The 24881-nt window shown below is 35.2% G+C and overlaps 1 protein-coding gene and 2 long non-coding RNA genes across 4 annotated transcripts; 1 reads left to right on the forward strand and 2 right to left on the reverse strand.

The window, feature by feature from the left end:
- Positions 1-3593: 3593 nt before the first annotated feature.
- Positions 3594-7374, reverse strand: LOC127518831 (uncharacterized). The gene is made up of 4 exons (XR_007931679.1): positions 6415-7374; positions 6191-6247; positions 5552-5671; positions 3594-4502 (listed from the first exon to the last, which is right to left on the reverse strand). It is a non-coding gene; the product is annotated as an uncharacterized LOC127518831 (long non-coding RNA).
- A 145-nt stretch (positions 7375-7519) lies between these two features.
- LOC127518829 (uncharacterized) lies at positions 7520-15359 on the forward strand. Its single transcript, XR_007931675.1, has 6 exons — positions 7520-7581; positions 7670-7733; positions 8014-10521; positions 10730-10752; positions 11042-11082; positions 14900-15359. It is a non-coding gene; the product is annotated as an uncharacterized LOC127518829 (long non-coding RNA).
- A 2849-nt stretch (positions 15360-18208) lies between these two features.
- On the reverse strand, positions 18209-24379 carry si:ch211-214p13.9 (cell surface glycoprotein CD200 receptor 1-A). Of its 2 annotated transcripts, XM_051906017.1 has the most exons (7): positions 24052-24379; positions 23013-23069; positions 21230-21526; positions 20655-20933; positions 19079-19211; positions 18904-18967; positions 18209-18790 (listed from the first exon to the last, which is right to left on the reverse strand). In XM_051906017.1, exons 1-7 carry the CDS (start codon positions 24119-24121, stop codon positions 18698-18700), a joined length of 993 nt encoding a protein of 330 aa, XP_051761977.1. In that variant the 5' UTR covers positions 24122-24379; the 3' UTR covers positions 18209-18697. The 2 variants fall into 2 exon arrangements, with proteins under 2 accessions (XP_051761977.1, XP_051761978.1); XM_051906018.1 differs by lacking the exon at positions 23013-23069 and having other exon boundaries at positions 24052-24377.
- Between the last annotated feature and the right edge of the window lie 502 nt (positions 24380-24881).

The following is a 24881-nucleotide window of genomic DNA, read 5'->3' on the forward strand; positions in this document are numbered from 1 at the left end:
CATAGCAGCCTTGACCACAACACACCACAGATGTCACTGTTTGACCTCATCATTTTCACCATACAGTATTCAGGTTTCTTTAAAAGAAAACTAATTTAAATGTATTAGTCACTTTGTTCTTTTTATACATTATTTACTTTGTTGGTTAAAGGTGCAACATAATCTGCACACATTTAATAAAGCACACAACTACAGCATCCTCTAAAGAGGTCAGTTAACCACAGTTGCAAAATCACCACAGAAACACAGTTGCAAGCTGGGTGACATTGTCACTAGATGTGTTTGTTTGACCACCCCTGTGTTTGTTTGACAAACAAGCCTTAGGTTAGTTCAGTCTTGTAACAGTTGTACAGTGAGAGGAAACCTAAACATCAAATGTGCAAATTTTCAAAGATAACTTTCAACTTATGAAGTAGGAAATCAAAACTAACAAACAAACTTCAAATATATACACATACACATAACAAACAGTGCTTGCAGCACCACACAGAACAGTCACACTTTATATTGTATGTCTTTAACTATGTACTAATAAAAAATGTTAGATACAATGTATTTATTAAGGTGTTCATTTTGTATTGCAAAACACTTGTGCTGTTATTGAGGTGGGATACGGGTAAGGCTAGGGACAGGTTTGGTGGTATGGTTATGTTTAAGGGTGTGTTAAGGTTGTAAGGGAAGGGTCAAAAGTGTAAGTGTAATTAGGGCCCGAGCACCGATGGTCAATTATTCTTCTTCTCCGAAATGAATCACATTTTTGAGGGCCTAAGCATGTTTGAAAACTCATGAAACTTTGCACACGCGTCAGAAGTGGTGAAAATTTATGTCTGATATGGGTTTCAGAATTTGTGGCTAAATGGCTCGATAACGCCACCTACAAAATTTCAATTAAGCGCCCTTTGCTCTGCGTTTCACGTACAGGTATGAAATTTGGTAGACACATGTAACAGCCCAATACCCTCAAAAAAGTCCCTGGGTGTAAAATCTGAAAACACAACAGGAAGTGAGCTATTTTGAATTTTCTCTGCAAAATTTTAGCAGTTTTTGCCATTTCCAGACGTTGTACTTTAACTCCTCCTAGAGCTGTAATCAGATCAACATCATATTTGGTCTAATCTAAAGGCCTTGGCGACGTTAAAGGGGGGGTGCAATGCTATTTCATGCATTCTGACTTATTTACACTGTTGAAGAGTTGGATTCTCATGCTAAACATGGCCAAAGTTTCAAAACATGAGTTGGACGAATGACAGAGTATTTCTGTGCCAAGTGACTACTTCCGGTTTCGGTACAGGTTTCGGAGGGTTTTTTTCTAGTATGGCCCTTTATCACGTAATAAAGGGCGGAATTCCTTGTATAGGCACTTCTCCCTGATAGACGAGCGCACACACATCACTCAGAGCAAGAGCAATAGCACGCCCATCAACGCGTTACAGTATTTTACAGCTCACAATTAATATTTGTTCCCTTTGTATTTATAATGACGTCGCAGCTAGCAGACATCGCAGAAGCTGCACGTGCTCTTTAGCTCTGCCCGCGGCACTGACGGCAGACACGCCTCTGGGATCTCTGCTTTTTCTGGAAAGACTCGGTTTAGTGTATCTATCTTTTATAAATATGACAAAACTAAAGACTTTTCGGAGATATGAAGGATGCATTGTTACTCTATATGTACTCAAGATTAACATGAGATTGGCAGAAACTGTGTGTGATACCCCCCTTTAAATTGTAAAGATCTAGAGTTTTCGCTGAAGGGCGTGTCTGTGGCGGCCTGACAAAGTTTGATATTTTGCCATGAAACAGGAATTTGTTATAACTCGGGCATACAATGTCCGATCTGCCCCAAACTTCACGTTATATTACAGTCCTGGCCTGAATACATCTATATGCAAATATTCAGTTAGTCATAGCGCCACCTGCTGGCAACAGGAAATGGCATGCTTTACACTGTAATTCACTCCCTGAAACACATTTAAATATGCCATGAAGTACCATACATGCTAGAAACACATTAAATCCACCTAGCTAAGTGCTAATGTATGCAGTTTATGCCACGAAACAAAAAGCTGTTGTAACTCAGGCATACAATGTCCAATCTGCCTCAAACTTCACATGTTTGAGAAGAGTCCTGCCCTGAACACATCTACATGATAATATTTAGTTATAGTAATAGCGTTTAAATAGTAATGCATTTGAGTGCTAAACATGCTACAAACATTCTAAAACATGCTAGCAACACTCAGCTGAGTGTTAAAGGGTTAGTTCACCCAAAAATGAAAATAATGTCATTTATTACTCACCCTCATGTCGTTCTACACCCATAAGACCTTTGTTCATCTTCAGAACACAAATTAAGATATTGTTGATGAAATCCGATGGCTCAGTGAGGCCTCACCAGCAATGTTACTGCACCTCTCAAGATTCATAAAGGTACTAAAAACATATTGGAAACAGTTCATGTGACTTCAGTGGTTCTATCTTAATATTATAAAGCGATAAGAATACTTTTTGTGCGCCAAAAAAACAAAATAATGAATTTTCAACAATATCTATATGGGCCAATTTCAAAACACTGCTTCATGAAGTTTCTGAGCTTTATGAATCTTTTGTTTCAAATTAGTGATTCGGATCTCCTATCAAACGGCTAAACTGCTGAAATCACGTGACTTTGGCACTCCGATTCACTGATTCGATTTGTAAAGCTTCTGAAGCAGTGTTTTGAAATCAGCCCATATAGATATTGTTGAAAAGTCGTTATTTTGGGGTTTTTTTGGCACACAAAAAGTATTCTTCTCGCTTTAATATATTAAGAAAGAACCACTGAACTCACATGAACTGTTTCAAATATGTTTTTAGTACCTTTATGGATCTTGAGAGGTGCAGTAACATTGCTGTGAATGCAGGCCTCACTGGGCCATCGGATATCATCAACAATATCTTAATTTGTGTTCCGCAGATGAACGAAGGTCTTACAGGTGTAGAACGACATGAGGGTGAGTAATAAATTACATTATTTTCATTTTTGGGTGAACTAACCCTTTAAAGCATGCTATTATTGTCATGAAACAGGAAATTGTTGTAACTCGAGCATACAATGTCCAATCTGCCTCAAACTTCACATGTTTGATAAGGGCCCTGGCCTGAAGACATCTACATTCCAAAATGTAGTTATAGTCATAGCGCCACCAGCTGGTAGCAGGAAGTGTGGAAAATACAAATGACTGACATAGTCCTCCTATATTTATATACTTAAATGAATATCGCCCACCGTACTCTGTTTTCCTAAAGCCACCGGGTGGCAGTGACATGGGTGCGAGGGCCCTTTCATCGCTGCTTGCAGCTTTAATTATAGATGTAATTACATGCTGTGTGGGTGAGAACATTCACCACAAGATGCTTCAATCTCTTAAAAATATTCTCGTTATTGATTCTTTAAAACCCCTTTCAAACATTCACTCTCATGCAGGAAGGGCGCATAAAAATATACGAAATAATCGAAAGAACAAGGCAAATCACCTCAAAATAAGCACCTCCAAATGATACAACCAATTAACTCAACATAATGAGACAAATTAAATCAAAACTGTGGCACTCTGTTACAAATACACAAATTTATACATATGTATATATACATGATACATATACAAAATTAACAAAATTACGTACATCACATCCAAATCGATTCACCACCACCAATAATAATAATAATAATAATAATAATAATTTCAAATACACTTCATACCTGTTAAGCACCAGTATTACACCTTGGCCGCTCTGGTTACCGGGGTTCTTGAGAACGCTCATTTACAGAAATTAATTACAGATGTAATTGCATGCAGGTATTAATAATATAAGTAAAAACATATATGTACACAATAAGTGCATTGTATAAATTGATGAATTTAACTGTTAGTACATATTAGTTAAAGACACTTAAAGTGGGACCCACAGAAAAGTAAGATAATAAATAGTTATAAAAATAGTTGCTAACAGATACCACAAATACGCCATTTTGTTTCTCTGTGATGTTAATTTAAAAGTAGTCATGCATTCTGACATTTTATACTACACCCTCAGTGAAATACTAATTTCACCCTCAGTGGTAAGCAAAGATTTCATTGGTGAACTATCAACAATATCTACATTTAACACAAGAACAACAATAAAAGAAAAAGAAAAAAAAAAAAAAAAACAATCACTTAACCATAAACCAAAAAAGTGTTCTCATTAAAGAATAAAGTTATATAAACTCTATAGGTTTTTGTTGAGGGAACCAGGGTGATGGTAACTTCCAGTTTAGCCTACAGAAATGCGTCATTACTGCAGCGCTCTATACATTTGTTTCTAAGGCAAAAAGAGGTAGTTTATGTGCTGCAGCATCATCATGGTTTTTTACCTCTTTGCTATAGGGGGCCTTTATCCATTTTTATTATCTGACGTCCTTCTGCCCACCTGTGACCTTTTATTTCCTTGAATTATTGTGTTATTGGCATAGATGTGTTCTTCTGCAAAACAGAGCCAAAACAAAATCTGATTAGGTTGTGGCATTTCAAATGATTATTTTTCATTTTATATGTACTTTGATTATGCATTTTTAAATAAATACTGTCCTAGTTTTGTCAGTTTTGGTTTTGTTTCACTGTGTTCTGTACCTGTTTTGCCTGCCTTAGAAGCCATTTATTCAACACCATTTTCAACTAAAAACGGAAAACTCTTTATGCATTTTAGCCATTCATTTACACAATGGCGTAATGCAGCGTTTTTAGTCATTTCCGCATATTCGTGTAAATGGGGATCTTTTTGATAATGTTGTCATCTGTACAAAGAAAAACTTTTAAATTTTTAGTGCATTGTTGTCATGTAAACGTACCCTTAGTTCTCTAGTTAGTTTCCTTGGTTGTTAATCAGTTCCCACACCTGTTCTGTTTATCCTTGATTACACTCCCCATGTATTTAAGCCCTGTGTTTTGTTCAGTTCTTTGTCCAGTATCGTCAATGTTAATGTGATTGTGATAAGTTATTCTCCTGCGATCTCCTGAGTTTTGTTTTTAATTTATTAAAGAATGTTTTTGTTTCTCCACTCCTTCATAAGCTTTATTACACCCACACGTGACTCTTACAAGGGCAACACAGTAACTACACCAACATTGGAACATTTTTCCCACTCCATTTTCACTGAATCTGAGCATCTTGAATCATTAGCTTGACCTCATGTCACTGGACAGATCATAGTTTAGACACCCAATTTCAATCATAACCAAATTCATACAAAATGTGTAAAATTTCATTAGATAAAATGTTACATTTTAGTCCATTCCTTACACGAAGCTATTGAATTATTGACCAAATTTCTGTATAGTAGAAGTTTTGTCATTTTGGAGCATAATCACACTAGTTCACATTGACATTCATTATAATGGAAAAGAGGAAAGAAAGATAAATAGGGTTGGTATAACATGAGGGCAAGTAAGTGATGCTTTGAAAACATTTTAATTTGAAGTACCCCTATGATTTAGTATACAAGTGATAAATAATAAAATACAGTAACACTAACCTGAAGTGCAGCAACTCTTTTTTCTGCATTTGAAGACGAAAATAGTGGCTACAATTAAGATGACTGCAAGTGCTGAGCACACAAGTATTGTGATCAATGCTCTGCCAGAAACGCTGGATTCTACAGCGAAAGGAAAAGAAAGAAAACAAAATGTTCATGAACTGTAATAATCTGTATGGTGTATGTAAATATTCAGCATTGTCCAGTACATTGTAGTGTCATATTAACAATGCCTGTTGGGTGATCAGAAACATGACTCTCATAGTTACTGTGAGGCAAAGGGGTGGGAATATGATAGATACTTCCTAAACATAACCTTTTGCTGTTCTGTTTATTTTATAATAATGTGACAATGTTATTCAGGCTTTGAAATGAATGACTCAATCAATCAATCAATCAATCAATCAATGATAAAATATGACCACTTTAAAATGTTTTACTCATTCTTCATGAGGAAGTAATGCTTTGCATTTGCATAATGGCCACTCATTTTAAAAGTCTTTCTTATTATATGTGTAGGTGACTGAGCAAAGTGTGGGAAGATTGAATCAACATTTTCTTTCAGAAAAAGGCTTATATGAAGAGTGGAATGTGCCTTTAATTGAATGTTCACGTTAAATGAAGTGAATGAGAAGGTACCTGATGGTTTCAATGTTGTGGTGTACAGTGTGCTGTTTGGAGGTTCAGTCTTCAAGTCTTTGGCAGAGAAAACAAATGATTATTACAAAAAAAAAAAAAAAAAAAAAACAACGTATTGACTGTTATTGACTAGCTTCTGCCAGAGATATTTACTCTATCATCCTATTGTCTGATTATCTAGAGAAATGGCCTTGAGTTATCTGTAAGATAGAAAACAAAGGTACCATCATGTACTTGAAGAAAAATTTGCTCTATCTGCATCTTTTGATCATTGAAAATGATGGTGCAAGAGTAGTTCCCAGAGTCTTCATCTTTTATATCTTCAATGTGAAGTGTACCATTCTTCATTATTTGCATCCCAGTCCTCTTGCTGAAAATTTTTGAATTCTGTTTATTTAGATTGATCTTGGCCAGCAGGATGGTTTTGTTGATTGTGTGGTATTTCCATTCAATTGAATTAATGGTCCTCAATGGAAATTCAGGGAGAGGAAGCATTACAGTCTGTCCCTTCAGTATGGATTTGTGTGTACCTTTAACAAGAGAGAGGATCAAGTTAATCATTGATTTCAGTGAAAAGTTCTTAAAAGAAACATTTTTTCTTAGTGTGAAGAACATTTTATATTCTAAAGAATCTTCTTCCACTATAAAGAACCTCTTGTGCAATGGAAAGTGGATGTTTTTCATTGAACCATAGATGCCAGTAAATAACCTTTATTTTTAAGAGAGTAGAAATGCAACTCTGTAACTCTGTGTCTCCACGTCTTTGTATTCAAATGTTCCCCTGAAACACTGTTGATCCTAAATAATGTGTGAAATGCATCTTCTTTATCCTATGAAGACTGAAATTGTTGATTTCTATGAAAAACAGCATATAATCACATTTAGTACTACTGAACAGCATCCTATTTTAGAAAAAAAAAAAAATAATAATTCTTTGTGCTCCGAATAAAGATCCCTAAAAAAAAAAACCCTATGAGATACATTCAGCAATTGTTTCATAAAACAGTTTGACAGGCTGTCATAAAACAATATTTAATGTTTAACCATAACCCAACTTAAAAAATAATATACATAAGAGTGTAACTCTCACCCAAAGTAAGCTGCAAGAGAGTAAAGAAGATGATGCACTGATAATTTTTCATCCCTGCTGAAATCCACCATAAAGAAACGTGTCTGACGTCAAGGATAAAGTTGCCAAATACTTGCTGTCTTAGACTGTTCAACAAAAGTGTGCTCTACTTTTATAACATCCTGCTGGCAGAAAGTGCTACAAAGTTGAGGTGGTATAAAGTGGTGCAGGGATGACGTATGCTTTGTAGGCCAAAACCCGGAAACAAGTTAGCATTGGTTTTCAGTGAGTTTTTAAAATAGGGTTAAATGCTTCAAATAAGGTTTGTGATATTTCCACATTTTATTCTACAATATAAAATACATCAGTAATACTCTCCTATGACTTTTTGAAACTTTGTCTTGTAAAAGGTGGTTGCCAACAAGTGGCAAAAAGAAAGGATGTTGGGAACATTAAATGCCATCAGCTGAACAGGTAAACTCATTTCCTCACTAGTCCGCTTTCAAAGCATCACTGTGTTTTTTATCTCGCACTTGAACAAGGAAATGTTTTCAAACAAAGACTGAAAGAGTTGTTGGAAGCTTAACACTGAACTCATATGACCATGATGTTGTTAGTTTACAGCCTTTAGCCTTTAGCTTTTAATTTCTGCCAAATGTATTTATGCTTCAAAATTCATGAAAGTTGTGTTAATTTGTGAAGATTATCATGATGAACAAAACATGTAAAAATCATAAGCTTTTGTTTGTCACAGAGCTTATTTACTTCACTAATCCAAAAGCCTGGAAAATGGAAAAAATCCTGTTGGGTTTTTGTCGAGGGAACCAGGATGATGCTACTGTAACTTCTGGGTTGGCCTACAAAAATATGTCATCACTAGTACTCATTTACTTGTATACTCTTTTTTTAGGTGTCAAGCACCGAAGGTGTGTAGGCACCTATTGTATACACTAGCATTCTTCTTCTTTTTCTTCTTCCACTCTTGAGTCTATGGCCGCCCATAGAACCACTTGCGGGAAAGTTATGAAATTTGGCACACAGATAGACGACAGTCTGAACTGTCACCATAGCAAATTTGGAGTCTCTAACTCAATCCCTCTAGCGCCACCAACTGTCCAAATTTGCACTCATATTTATGATAACTTTTGAACCGTAAGGGCTAGAAACCAAATTATTTTTCCTTCAACTCCTCCTAGGCCATTGCTCTGATTTTCATGAAAATTTAACCAGATCATCTTCAGACCATGCCGACAAAAAGTTATGGTATTCAAGTCGATTTGTTAAACCGTTTCCGAAAAACATGCGAACAAATTTTACATAGTGCTTGCGAAAATAGACGTAAGGCTTTATCTCCTCAACGTATTCTGACCAAACTTGGTACATGCCATCACAAGCATGACCTGAGGTTATGTGTTGCGTTTCAGCCCAGAGCCACCTACTGGTCTGGAGATATGAAAAATAATTATTTTTGCTTATAACTTCTAAACAGTTTGCCCAAAAAAACGTAAAATGCTGTATTTTATGAACGCATTAGCGTATTGTTACGAAATTCGGTATGGGTCTTCGGCACCATGCACTCAAAAAGTTTTGGGGCAAAAGTTTAAAAATGCTAATAACTTTTGAATAAATTATCCTATTGTAATAAAACTGGTCATAATAGATCCCTTAAGTCATGCCGAGAACATAGATACAAATTTTGCCAGATACGAACTTCTTGTCTGCCATTTTGTTTTTCTTTGAAAACCTAATTTTTCTAAATCCTCCTAGACTGTTTGTCCAATTTTCACCAAAATTGAATTGTATCATCTTCAGACCATGCCGGCACAAAGTTATGGATTTCATTAGATGATTTTCAACAGATGAAACCGTTTTCAAATACCACAGCAACAAAGTTGAGGCATGATGCCGAAATGACTCTTGAGGCTGTATCTTTCCAATGCTTTGACATACTGACACCAAACTTTGCATGTGTCATTGTCACCTCACTCTGACCACAGCACATTAATTTGGTCACAGCACCTCCTATTGGTCGAAAGTGATAAACGATTAAATCATTTTTATTGACTGTGTGATAATGATTTTTCAACTATTTTGCCAAAAATTATCTTAATAGGCCTTTAATTGTTCATTTCGGCAGTTGGTCTGATGCTCTCAGCCATGTTGGCATGACTTATCATGCCTTCGTTGTGCTTGGCTCCTTAATGGCTGTTTGCATCTACTGTATGTTTTTAACTTTGAGTGTTTTCATACTGACCCCTACAGGGCTAAGGATGACAGTGCAAAGAAAGAGTCTGCTGCTTATCTGATGGAATCTCATGCTGATCACAAAATCAAAAAAAAAAAAAAAAAAAGCATTATATGTGCATTATATGAGCTTAAGGCATAAACATATAGGCAGATTGCAAAAGAAAGTCAATAATAATTATAAATAATAATGCAAAGTAGTTCATGGTTAGAGAGTTTTATTTGTATCTACCTTGTGGCCTCGAAGGAAATGCACAACTTCCTGTGCCTAACAAGCATCAACTGTCAGAAACCAAACACCTAACATATCTTTGAACACACATTGAGGATGTAATGTTTTTCATGGTGGAACTATAATAGCTGTTAATTCAAAGACACTATGAGTAATTGTGTTGTTAGCATTATATACATTGATATACAGGCCTATATATGAAAGAGGAATAAACAACAATTCATAGATAGTTTTGGGGAACTTGTTTTCCAACCACTCACCTAAATGAGAAAAAAAAAATACATCAGACACTGTATTGCTTGTTTTTCCTAGTGACAGCTATTTGCATACATATGTCATATGGGAGATTAGTGAAAATAATAAAATAATACAGCAGTTACAGAAGAGCTGTCGTGGAATAACAAATAACACACACACATTAGACAGATATAAGATAGCAGAAACACCACTAATAGAGGTGTAAATGCGCACACATGAAAATAAGCGTGTCTTTATGGCATGTACTCAGAGGCAAATGAAAACCACAAAACACAGGAAATACAAACGAAATACAAGCAGGCTGTTTGACCGCTTTACACTGAATCACTCTCTTCATCCCTCTCTTGTTTTACTACATCTGTCCTCTCACATCTTATTCTCTCTGATTGGGGTGGAAACTCTGGTTTCAGACTACACTGGCAATTTCGGCAGTCTGCAATTTGTGGTTGTAACTTCAGTTTTTATACTGCGGCAGACAAACCACATTGAGCTTGTTGGAACTATGGGAAATTTAAGCTGCAAGCGAAGGTAGGGCATCTATAGAGCTTGATCATTTACTGAGAGTTCTGTTTTATTATTATTATTAACTTTGTAAGTAATCTAAAATAAATATATTGCTTATTATGTTGTAAAGTCTATGTTTATGTTATAAAGTCTAAGTGTATGTAAATGTTTTGGAAACAGAAAATTGCATTGTGTATGCGACTTTACATAATTTACATATTTTTATCCTCAGGAAGAAGAAACCTGAAAGCGCTGGTAAGAGAATTTATCAATTAATATACTCTGAAATAGCATGTTCCAGCTAATGCATTAAAAAGGAAGTGTCTTTTTACTTGATTAGTCAATCCTTTAGTAGAGATGCAAACATGCTTTCAGTTTTATGTCAACGTTCATGTGGTTCACACTAAATGCAGCACTTCAGTAGCTGACTGTCAGTTTTGTGACAATGTACTTTGAAGGACAGCTATGATAATCATTGTGTACACTGAATGGCTACATTGTGAAGTGACTGTTTCTTGACATGTACTTTGCATGTTTTATCTAGAAGATAATGACCATCAGAGAGAAACAACAGCAGGCACACGGGTAAGAATGGCATAATGTTTTATAGGAGTTTAAAGGGTTAGTTCACTTTCAAATAAAAATTAGCCCAAGCTTTACTCACCCTCAAGCCATGACTTTCTTCTTTCTAATGAACACAATTGATGATATATTAATAAATATCCTGACGCATCCAAGCTTTATAATGGCAGTGAGCGGGGTTCAATACGGAAGGCGGTCTAGCGAAAGCTAGATATTTTACTTCATAACTTGTGAAATATGGATTTTTTTTGTTTTACACAAACGCATCGCTTCACTTCAAAAGGCCTTTATTACCCCCTGGAGCCGTGAGGAGTATGTTTATGATGGATGAATGTGGATGGAAACACTTTCTTCAGCTCATACTTGTTGATCCCGCTCACTGCCATTTTAAAGCTCGGATGCATCAGAATATTTATTAATATATCTCCGATTGTGTTCATCAGAAAGAAGAAAGTCATATACACCTAGGATGGCTTGAGACTGAGTAAAGTATTTGAAAGTGAACTAATCCTTTAATAGGCTGCTTATTTGACTCTTAAATCTTTTTTTTTTCTCTCTCTCTCTGTCTTTGCTACTGTAGTTAAAAGCAATTCAACTAAAATAATACATTTAAGCTGTACAATTAAAATTACATTTTCATTTCATATACATGTATACAGTATATAGCCCTTCCTTTTATATCTGTAGTACTGAATTTGCACATCTGATAACATCATGTTACAACATGAGGGTGTTAGTTTAGATCTTGTGTCAGTTTCATTACAGGTATTTTTGGTTCCTTCTCAAAAAACGGTTGATGATGTGTTGGCTTGTTTTGCATTTTGGGGCTTCATGAAGGGTGATCTGAATGAGTCTTGTAAATGTAATATTCAAACGATAAACATTTAGTCACAATGGTTTTTCCTGTTTCTCCAAAATGATGCTACCAGTGAGACAGAAATAGAATCCAGGTGGGAAAGTATGTCAAAGTGGGAAAGTATGCCAAATGACTTGAGGTAAAACTTACGATACATTTATGATGCTGGTACAAGCGTTTAAAGGAAATTAAACAAATAGAAATCTTCAGTGCATTCAATGTCAAATTTATAAATTTACATATTTTACAATGTTGATAAAAGGATATCTGGATCAACCCAATTGAAATCTTCAGTGCCATGTCAAATTCATAAATTAACTAATACAGTACTTTAGAAAAATGTACACTGTACAATTAGTTAGGGTACTGGTTCATTAAAGAAGACTACTGACCTCAAGCCTACAGTATGTAATGCTCCTTTGTATAATGCTTCTGCAATGTAATTGTATGAGATGATTCATTCATTTTGTGCTGTAATTTTACATTGCGTAAAATTACATATAAATGGCCACACTTAACTTCTTGGAAAGTTTCAAACGCTATTTTAACTTTCAAAAGCATTTTTTCCTATTCAAGCATTAAAGTACATTTAGCACTGAAGCCAAAGGTGTCTCACTGCCCAGACAGTCATTTGCAGTAACTGACAACTGTTTTTGGATGAAGGCACTTCCAAAAGAAAGGTGGTTTCTGACCAACTTCCAAGGCACAATAACTTACATTTATAAATAGAAGTACATACAAAATATGTAAAATATAAAATTGTACTTATATTTTACTCAATTCAAAGTTGTATCTAGCCAAAACATAGTTGAGTGAAACAACACCATACTTAGGCAGGGCTGGCACTCATCACATGGGCTATATCTAAGTAACTTTAGGTCCAATTACACAAATGTGTTTTTTCTCTGGCTGTGTTTTGTATGGTGATTTCAAACATTTATTTCAAAACCCTCTTAAATTAAAAATCATTTTAGGGTTATGTAACCCCGGTTTCCTGACAAGGGAACAAGACACTGGGTCATATGCTGACGGTATGGGGACGTGTCTACGGAACCCGGTGTCTAAAGCAAATGTGAAATTGCAACATCTTGTTCCTTTCATAGAGAAACAGGGTTACATACATATGTAAACCTAAGGCATTCCATTTTGAAGGAACTCGACGCTGTGTCAGATGCTGATGTAATGAGGACTGTGGCAAGTAGGGCGGGGCCAAGAGCCGTGGGAACGGAACGAGGCTGGTGGTGCAAGTGCTAATGAGTGCCACACCTGTCTCGAGTCCCAAGGAGGAGCTCCGGAAAGATAAAAAGAGGAGTGATGACAGTGAAGGCCTGGGACATTGTATTTTGTTATGTTTATATGCGGCAGTCGTCTGTGAGGTGTTGTCACTTTACTTTAATTTTGTTGTTTGTTTATTTTGTGATTAAAGTTTTAAGTTGATCGCTTGCCAAATCCCGCCACCTTCTTCCCTGAGCCTTTAACATTGCTACATTGGTGCCGAGACTTCAGAGAAATGTGGATCGCGCTGTTAAAGAGCCCTCACCGCTGTGGGAAATCCGCAGTGTCATTGAGCAGGACTGAGTGAGAAGAACCTGCTGCCATGGATGCTCGAGGCGGTAAGCTGGAGTGACTTGAGTACTCTCTGCCTGGCACCACGGAGGAGTGGCCTGTGATTGGCGATGGGGGTATGTGGCAAGCAGGGCGGGCCAAAAGCCATTGGAATGGTGCGAGGCTGGTGGCGTGAGTCCTAATGAGCATCACCTGCGTGCCACACCGGTCTCGAGTGACTTGGAGGAGCTCTGGGAAGGATAAAAGGAGGAGTGACGACAGTGTAGGATGAGAAAGAACCAGGCCTGGGACATTTATGTTTTGTTTTTTTATGTTTATATGCAGCTGTCGCCTATGAGGGGCTGCCTCTTTACTTTCATTTTGTTGTTTGTTAATTTGATGATTCAAGTTTTATGTTCAAAGTTCGCCAGTTCCCACCTCCTTCTTTCCCTAACACAAACCTCATTATAAGGATGTTAATAGCCACTGAACCTTGCTGACCAATGCCTGATCATCAGGTTTCTCAGAGGCGCCAGGAGGGGCCTTCCATGCCTTATTCCCTCATGGGATCTCTGTGTGGTCTTGCAAGGCCTACAGAGAGCTCTTTTTGAGCCACTGGAGTCAGTTGAGCTTAGGGTCCTCTCATTGCCCCTGACCACGCTCACCTCCATCAAGAGGGTTGGGGACCTGCAGGCATTTATCTGTCAGTGAAACGTGCCTTGAGTTCAGTCCGGCATACTGTCATGTGATCTTGAGACCCCAGCCAGGCTACGTGCCCAAAGTTCCCACTACCCCTTTTAGGGACCTATCGCAGAGAATTCTTTCCATATGTGGTACTTCCCGGTGGGTAAGTCCATGTGATGTAAGTCCACATGTTATAGACAGTGCAGACTTCCGGGTTCTACGTCAGAATGCTGATTATTGTCCGGCTCCTGTGTCAGCGTCACATGCATGCGTCATGTTGCTCACGTGAACAGCGTCGGCCAATAATGAGCGTTCTGACATAGAACCTGGAAGCCTGCACTGTCAATACAATGTAAACAGCATAGGAGAATGACAGGGAAGAGATTATTATCGTATACATTTTTTTTTTTTTAACCACAAGGCGATACCACCCTGATTTATTATCCTCCTTTAGGCCACATAATATGATAAAAATATGTTTTTTAAGTTGTGGGGAAACAAACAAACAAACAAACAAATAAAGTTTTAGAATAAAAAAAAAAAATTAAACTAAAACAGATAATAAGAAAAGTTCACAGTTTCTCTGACAGTTCCTCATTGTTATACACAGAGTAAACATTAGTGCTGTGGCATTCATCACACACTAATGCAATGGATAATGGAAGTTTTTCAAATGCCAGTTTAAATACTTCCTCAGCATAATTTACATGCGTGTGTTATCTCTCTGACCCACAGACAGAAGATGTCCTCTATGCTTCTATTGACCACACTACCATCAATCCAGAAAGGCATATTCAAGATCTGGAGGACAACGATTGTGATTATGCCGTTGTAAAGCTCCCTCAAAACACAACAGACATAAGCAAGCACAAAAGCAGCGAGGACTGTTCAGATGATTATGTGCTCATGGGCTGAGCATTGAAATGGCTGAAATCAGCACATTCAACCGGAATGGACACCTGAGATACACAAACACAACTTTAAACGCTTGATGACTTTGTATTGATGAGGTTGCAATGATATTTTATTTTATTTTATTTTTTTATTATTATCAGATCTGCTTTTGTCACTGCATATTTACAACATGAAGTATAACATATTAACTTTTTTTTTTTTTTTTTTTTATGCATTGTAGGTAATAACTGCCTTTATGTGCATAGTGAATAAAAGTGCATTTTATGTCTATCTTCCTATATGTGTATGTGTTATGTATTATAAAGTGATTTTAATTATGAAACTCAAGAGAGATTTATATTTTTCCAATGATGAAAATTATAATAATAATTAGTAGGTTACTAGTAAGTTCTCAATCATTAAAGAAGAATCAAATGTGTTTGGTAACTAATTATTCCTTTACATAAACTGTAGCATAACTATAACTACAGGTCCAATTACACAAATGTGTGTTTTCTCTAACTTTGTTTTGTATGATGATTTCAAACACGCATTTCAAAAATTAGAAATGTCAAATCTTAAGTTATTGTTTTGTGAATTCTGTCCCCCAAACTAAAATTCCAGTATCATCATATGTTGGGTAACAGGTGAACAAAATAAAACCAAACTGACATACAATCAGACAAGAGTAAATTACCTGTACAATGAAGCAATGTGTTCTTAGAACAATGGTGCTTTTCATAAATATCAGAGGCAAGTTATCACATTTTTCTGGTGGGCAAATATTTATATGCATTTCGTATGTTGTAATTTTAAAATATTAATGTAATTTTATTGTATACTACGTGGCTGTTGAATGCTCGAATCTGATTGACCAACGTTCTATGGTGTGCAATTATTTTCAGGGAAACACACAGCTGAAGTAGTTCTAGGAAGGTCTTGACCGCATTACAGTTCTATATCACTTCACCAAATGATTTCAGTTATTTCAAAAGGTCCTACAGCTTACAACCGCAAAAGAAACAAAACCCACAACAACACCGACCAAGCAAATAAATATAGTAAACAACAGGATGAAAACTCTCTCTCTTTCAAACGTACACACGTACTGTATAGTATGGACACACACTCGCACAGAAACGTTTTGTCAGCACTGCTCGGAGGAATTAATCAGTAAAATAGTTTAGCAACTTAAAAGCTATCTGACATTTCTCACCAGCGAGGTAATAACTGTGCGGTTCTTGAGGTAGATAAACTTATAGTTTCGTTATTAGTAGAGACACTGCTGCCGTGAGAGACGCACAGACGCACATATGCTTATTCTCTCTCTCTCTTTCTCTCTCTAACTGCATTAATAACTACCAACTGTATTAGTTTGCTATCAATGTCTTAAGCCTCTGCTACTATTTCTGAAATGACGTTTTGGAATTAGCAACGGAGGCTTGGGATGAGATGCATAAGAAATTTGTCCCACACACAAGAGTGTTTTAAGGACAAAAACCTGACAAATGCCTTCAAATACAACATCGCAACAGTGTCTTGAGGTGCATGTGGTATCCATAGTATAAGTGGAATAATTGACTTCGCTTCATATCGTGGCCGCATTACCACCTCGGGTGTGCATTATTTTCTGAGAATTCAACAACCTGTCATTAATTATTCCTTACTTAATTTTGAAAAGCCAAAAATGGACTGTGTATTGGGGGAATACGTTATCAACTTACCCCATATAGCGTGACATGTGTTCAGTGAATCATCTTTTTTTCTTAGTCAATAATGGAAATGTCCAAATAACTGTCCAAAAAACAAAGCCAAGATACCTGTACATGAATCAATTCTCAAAAATAAATCTACAATGAGAAATATTCACTGAAGTAAAAATTGTGAGAAGTAGCCACAAGAAGTTTCTTCAAAATATATAAATAGCGTTAAGAATTAAAAAAAAATCACAATGACCAAATATTTACTTTTTGCTTGTGTTTTACAACCCTGGTAATGTATAGCTTTCATAGGGATTCCAATAAAATTATTCTACCAATAAACAACCACTAGAGGGAGCAATATGCTTTCATGTTGTATGTTATGTAGAGCGTGATAGTAGAAGTAGATCGAGGGACAAAGGTACAAAGCTTTAAGATCTAAATTTGGATCAAATGAAAAATAACACTGTCATAGTTCTTGGGGAATCCCACGATAAAAACAAAAAAGCAAAAAAGAAGGTGATCGGCATCCCACCAGTTTCAGTTTCTGTAGGAGTATTTGTGTCTGAGGGCGTACCTCTTGTTTCCAGTTACAAGCATTCAGATAGGTATACGATTACCCCTAAATTTCCACAATGTTCCACTAAACACTGAACCACACTTAATCAGGGGGACAGTGTGAGATTTTCACCTCAAGGGACAAATGACTAAGACTCAAAGGGTCTGACTCGCCATTATCTGACCACAAAACTCACAATGTTGCATTTGTGTGTAACACTGAAGGGGATATGTTAAAAGCCGGTAACAAGTAACATACTCCCTATTTAACACTGACCGTTTGTGGCCCGTTAGAAAGGCCTATTTTTACAGATTACAACCAACATCACTGGTTAAAAAAAACTGCTCTACACTCTTAAAAATAAAGGTTCTAGTGTCATCGCTGGTTCCATAAAGAACCCTTAACATCCATGGAACCCTTCTATTCCATAAAAAGGTTCTTTATAGACTTAAAAAGAAAAACCTTTTTGGAACCTTTTTAACTGTGATGCCACAGAAGAACCATTTTTTGTTCCCCAAAGAACCTTTCAGTAAACAGTTCTTAAAAGAGCTACGTTTTTCTTAGTGTGAACATTTTATTAATCAAAAAGTAAAAAAGGATGTTTGTCTACATTAAAAAACCTTTTGTACAATGGAAAGATTCCATGGATGTTAAAGGTTCTTTATGGAACCATCAATGCCAATAATCTCTTTAGATTATTGAAATGTTCTTCACACTTGGAGAAAAACTGATCTTTTAAGAACTGTTTAGTGAAATGTTCTTTTAATGGCACAAAAATGGTTGCTACAAAAAACTCTTTTTGGAACCTTTATTTTTAAGAGTGTTTATGTGAGAAGGTTGAGTTGATTAATGAAACTCAAAGACCAAATAAGAACATATGCAATACTGAAATGTGAAGTAATAATAACATTTATTTACATGATTTAAATTCTGTGCAATATGTAAAATATCCTCTCTTTACAAGGAAAAAACTTTAGTATTATTAGTGGACAATGGGTAGATTTTTTATTACCTTTTACTCTCTGAAAGGAAAGATATCTGTACAAATGCGAAAGGAACATTTTGTTGAAATGATTAATATCTAACCAGGCTTATAGAAATCTACATATTAGTGATATTACTGACGCTGAAGTTGTCCCAGTCATTCCTCATCACATACTAAGACAAATGTTCCTGTGTCATCATCTGTCATGATTTGACTCAGTGTGACTTTTGTTCCTCAGTCAGGCGCTGTTTGCTTTGGGGATGCTCTCTTGAGATGACTATTTTTCCACTAGTATTGTTTTTCATGTGCAATTTTGACCACAGAAATGTCTTTGCTCTCTTAATTCTCAGTACTTTTCTGATATCCTGTTTCATCATGAAAAGTGAGTGTGTCTCTCAGGCGTTAAAGAGTTCAGCTGAGGAGTTGTAGATGGAATTGACTCGCTGTATATAACTTGCATAGGGTTCCACCTCTTCGACATCAGCAGGCTAAACACACACAGACATACGCTTTAGTGAGCTTTTACAATGGACCCTACATAGTGAATAATAGAGTTTGGTGCAGTATACGAAATAAAATGGGTTTGACAGAGATGTGTTACCTGGGGTGGTTTGTCTTCAGCTGGTGGTGAGATTTTGGATTTGCAGCAAAGCATCTTCAATGCACTAAAGAGAACACAAAGACAAATAGATAATGATGAGACAGCTGTATTCATTAATCATCATATCATGCAAAGTGATTCAATAGCACTGAATCAAGGCAGTAAAACAACCCACCTTATGTGCTTTAGCTTTCTGCATAGTAGGTAAATGGCCAGAAACGCAATAATTGAAAGAACAAAACCAATTGAAATGACAATAATTTGCCATGAACCACCCAATGTACCAAAATTTCCTGTGTTTGGTATATCTGAAAAGAGAGAAGATGAATATTTGTAATAATAATTAATGTTACGTGGGTTACATTTTATTTGAAGGTGTCCTTGTTACAGTGTAATTACACATTTACTAAGTGATATTAAATAACAACATGTAGATATAGAGAAATTGATTTAGGGTTAGGATTAGGGTTTAGTTTAAGGTTAGTTGCATGCAATAATGCATAATTTACTGTTATTACTAAAGCAAGTACATGTAACGTGTAACAAGAACACTGTAAAATAAAGTGTAAATGTTAATACGTGATATATAAGGGGATAAAACATGTTGTTTCACCCCCATTTGTTAAAAAAAAATTTAATTGTCTGTAACACTTTACAGTAACACTTTACAATAAGGTTCATTAGTTAACATTAGTTAACTGCATTAGTTAACATGAACTAATAATGAACTGCACTTATACAGCATTTATTAATCTTTGTTAATATTAAGTTCAACATTTACTAATGCATTATTAAAATCAAGAGTTGTATTTGTTAACATTAGTTAATGCTCTCTGAACTAACATGAACAATCTATAAACTGCTGTATTTTTATTAAATAATGTTAACAAAGATTAATAAATACTGTAACAAATGTATTGCTCATGGTCAATTCATGTTAGTTAATGTTAACAAATGAACCTTATTGTAAAGTGTTACCTACTTTACAATAAGGTCTCATTTGTTAAAATTAGTTAACACGTTAGTTACCTTGAACTGACTATGAGTGAAACATTATTACAGCATTTATTAACCTTTCTTAATGTTAGTTTATAAAATACAATCGTTCATTGTTTATTCATATTAGTTCACAGTGCATTAACTAATACAACTTTTAAAACATGTATTAGTAAATGTAAAAATTAGTATTAACTAAGATTAATAAATGTTGTAGAAGTATTGATCATTGTTAGTTCATGTTAAATAATTCATGAACTAATGTTAACAAATGAAACCTTATTGTAAAGTCTGTAATAGCATATTGTCAAAACTGATTCCTTCTTAATAAAAGCCACTGTACTAAATGAGGTCAAATTTGCTCCATATTTCATCAAAGGGTGTTTCTTTGCAAAATATTTGCAAATTTGACCCTGTGGACTTTTAGAAAGTTATCTCTCCTAAATACTTTTCACACTCTCACTGGTTTATTTGTCCGATAACATGTCCAACAATGTATATACATGCATAAAATTAGAATTATCTCTTTTTTTCTGATGGTCATGATCATTTTCATCACATATGAAATGTTGTATTGATGTATATATATAATATTTACATGTAACTGTTTACTTTACTCATCATATGTCTCATATTTCATTTAAAGCTGATATATTTGACACTGTTGTGTCAAACTTCAAAACAGAATTTACTACTGTTCCACTTAAGAAAACAACTGTCAGTTCCTTTTGAAATACAGTGTGTGTAAAATTCACCTTGTGTTGTAAGATCAAGTGTGCTCTTATGCTGCACAGAGCCGGACACAGAGAGGTATGAGGCCACACAAGTGATGTTACTGATGGTCACATATTCAGGCAGATGTACGCGATTCTCCATAATGAAAAATGTGTCAACCTTCTTGACAGAAGTGTTATTGAAGGAAAAGTTCAAGGCAGGTTCCCAATGAAGAGTGGGTTGCGTCTTTTTATATGTGGCCTTACAGACAGCAATCCTCTGTCCATTTTCACTGTCCAGCTGAGTTTCCAGGCGAGTAACTAAAAAAAAACAACTTTATTTAATTTGAATATCGGTGTGATATCAGTTAAATACTATTGTCTTCATTGCTAACTCTAAATACAATTTTTTTTTTTTTTGTATAATGAATTGAATTCTTCACTGGCTCATGATGAAAGAGAGAGTTGAAACAGAGAGATGTAAGTAGTCTATCACTAAATGAAACTAGGTAACATTGATGGTTAGTGATTAGTTAGTGGAATTATACCTAACCTCTGATTTAAAACATTTTCACAGTTTTTGCAATATTTTTACAATAAATTCTGCTTGTACTCACCGCTTACAGAGATATTTACAGCATTGCTTCCTCCTTTATATGATAAATCACATAAGTAATATCCTTCATCTTCCATTGAAATATTGGGAATGAATAAGGAAAATGAAGTGTTGTTCAGCTTCTTTCCATCATTACAAGTGTCGTCCCGTTTGTGTGACAAACCAAGATAACATTTTTTGCCTTGCATGCTCATGTTCCACACAACATAAATGAATTCATTCAATTTGACATCAGTGGCATTATCGGTACACCATAAAGTGACATCGTTGCCCACCACAAAGATCTGCTCTTTGAAAACTGGAAGAAAAAAAAAAAATTGAATTGTACAAAATTAGATAGTAATATTGGATAAGAGTAAAATGTCTGTTTACTAAATAAATAAATAAAAATATGATCTGCATTTAACATATATTAATGTAAATTAAATTATACTAAATGAATATAATTTAAATAAATTCAAATATAATTCAAATATATAATTGTACACTACTGGTCAAAAGTCTGAAATAATTAATATTTTTAATGCTAAAAAGTCTCTTATGTTCACCAAGGCTGCGTTTATTTGATAAAAAAAAAAATAGTAATATTGTGAAATGGTTTTACAATTAAAAAAAAATGTTTTAATATATTTATGTTTTAATATATAAGTGAAATTTATTCCTGTGATGCAAAGCTGAGTTTTCAGCATCATTCCTCAGTCTTCAGTGTCACATGATCCTTCAGAAATCATTCTAATATGCTAAATTGATGCTCAAGAAACATTTATTATTATTATCAATGTTGAAAACTGTTGTGCTGCTTAATATTGTATTTGGGTAAACTGTGATACACTACCATTCAAAAGTAAGATTTAAAAAAAAAAAAAAAAATAATAATAATAATAATCATACTTTTGCTATTTTAAGGAGGTATTAAATTAATCAAAACGGACAGTGAAGACATTTATAATGTTGTGAAAGATTTCTATTTCAAATAAATGCTGTTCTTTTAAATTTTCGAAAACTGTTTTCAACTGTTCTTATAGTAAGGACCATTATTAATAATTGAGTATCAACAATAAATGAGCACCAAATCAGCATATTAGAAAGATTTTACAGAAGTAAATTACAATTTAAAATATATACAAATAAAACAGTTATGTTAACAATACCGTAGTACATCACCTTTTTACTGTATTTTTTATTTTTAATCAAAAAATTCAGCCGTGGTGAGCATAAGATACTTCTTTCAAAAACATAAAAAAATTATTATTTCAAACTTTTGACAAGAAGTGTAAAACTGGGGTATTATGACACATTTTGTCATATTTTCCCCCTCTCTATACACTGAACTTATCTCTCCCTGCCATGCCAAACTAGTTTTATCCTTTGGTGTGTCATTTCCTTTTTTTAACTCTAAAAATAGTTACAACACACACAGCGGCTCTATTTTTACAATAGATGTAACACAGCTGGCACTTTCCATCAGTAGAGTTCACTCGATACTATTCAAGACTTCGTATGTTTTTTTTAAAAAAACATTAGAAGCACAAATCCCATGTTTTTTTATAACTATGTTAGATGTGATGTTGAGTTATTATCTCAACAGGAAAAGCAGCTAGTTTAGAAACATCTAATGTACGTATTCCCCCGTAAAATGGCGATTCTACAAAATTCTATCAACAGTTTGACAATCAATGTTTTCTTAAGGTCAATTGAGTTTTGTGTTCTTGTACCCTATTCATGAAAAGTGCCAGTTTATTTATAAATGAAAAAGAGTAAATTATAAAAGTGTTTTGTCTGACCTGTCAGTTTTTCAATCACAGAATCTTGATTCTGATGTGATACATTGTCTTGATCTCCTAGGACAATTAGTGCACAGCATGTTAGTGACAGGTTAATGTGAGCCGAAGCACATGGAAACAGAATCATTCGCTCATGTGAGTATTCCAGTTAATTTCCGTTACATTACATTAGTAAGTGTGGGATATTGAAGGTTTAGTACATTTACTAGTCATATTTCTTGTTAATGTTAGTCAGAGGTGTACAGTTTTGTCCAAAGATTAGGCAAACATCTGCTGTTATTATTGTAGCACAAGAGGAAAGAGACCTAATTCTGAATAACATGCAGTTTGAACACCTGGCCTAAAGCAACGACTGCCATACCACCCCATCTACCACATCCAGTGGCATTATGTAAAAAGTCACATCACAAATGTCACTTGGTTCCAAACAACAAAATTTACTGTTCTACATTTACAGTTTCTTTTCAGATGCTTCTGTCAGCCTCAAAAACCTCAACAACTCATCTCCCCCTAAGAATCCCCCCCTGAGAGGAAGAGCGCTTCGTCATGGCATGTCCTCTCAAAATAGCAACAAACACATTTAGAAACAAACACAAAGCCTTCACATGCACGTGATATAACAGTTTTCTCATTCTGCTGCACATCCATTATGAGCTCTACTGAAGTACATTTACAATATAAGTACACCGTTAATGTCTTTGCATTTTAAGTGGAAGGATATAAAAGTAAACTTTTTCTCAGTTGATCAACAGTTAAGCCACAATGATTCACTTCACACTTTCAGTATACTTTGTCTAACTGATTCAAACAATGCCAAGATTTCACCTTTAAGAAAATACCCAAAAAGTATTTTGGGACACTTATAAATGTATAAATTGAATTCCTCCAGAAATAAAATATCAAGTCCATTAGAAATAAAATATCAAGTCAAGTGGCATCTGCAAACTATGCTAGACTAAGAAGATATTAGACCTGAAGGCCAAACCATCTACGTACAGCGAGATCTAAAGAGTATCAATAAAAATGTATGTACACTCACCTTTTGAGTGACTTCTTGTCATAAAGATACTTAGGAGGACGAGAACCATCAATGTCTGACTGTTCGCCATTGCTACAGTACAAATCTCTGATCAGACTCCTCTTCGCTCACCTTTAAATGTACTTTTTTGTCTGTTCTCTCGGGTTATGCGCACTTGTAGTCAAAGTACCTTTTTCAAAAGAACTGAAATGTCATACATTCTTTGTCTTTACTATGAACTTAGACTGAATTTATCAAGGTCTTAAGAATACAGTAATACATGCTGATTTGAGGAGCTGTTTATCAAACTTCACTCATTCTCTCTTTCCCTTGTCTGAGTTCTCCTCCTTTTGTTTCCTTCAGCAGTGTGACGCTGTTGTACACTCCTCCATTTTTTTATCATTTCATACTCTTCTCCCACATGAAAATGCTGACTTCCTGTCTTGTTAACCACGGCAGTCATGTGAAAACGTTTCTTAGTGCAAGAAGATTGCAGTTTGGTAGTGTGTGATGTGTTTGTTGATGGTGATATTTATTGTCTAATTTTGTTGTTTTATCTAGCTGGTAGAATGATTATAGTAATGTGACCTTACTCCTGCTGTAATCTACGATTCAAAAGAGAGATGAAAAGGCTATTTGGATCATTTCAATTTATTCTTTCCCCCACTATCTCTGACAAATGACAGACTAAGGCCCTGTTTACACCTGGTATTAAGATGCATTTTGGTCGATCGGATCACAAGGAGACAAGGCAGACACATTCCTGTTTACACCTGGTATTTTAATCCGTCTCTTTTGTCCACTTTCAACCACTTCTGTCCTGATTTCTTTGAGGGAAGGGTCCATTAGTG

Source organism: Ctenopharyngodon idella, chromosome 9 (genome assembly GCF_019924925.1).
Source record: "Ctenopharyngodon idella isolate HZGC_01 chromosome 9, HZGC01, whole genome shotgun sequence".
Lineage (NCBI taxonomy): Eukaryota > Metazoa > Chordata > Actinopteri > Cypriniformes > Xenocyprididae > Ctenopharyngodon > Ctenopharyngodon idella.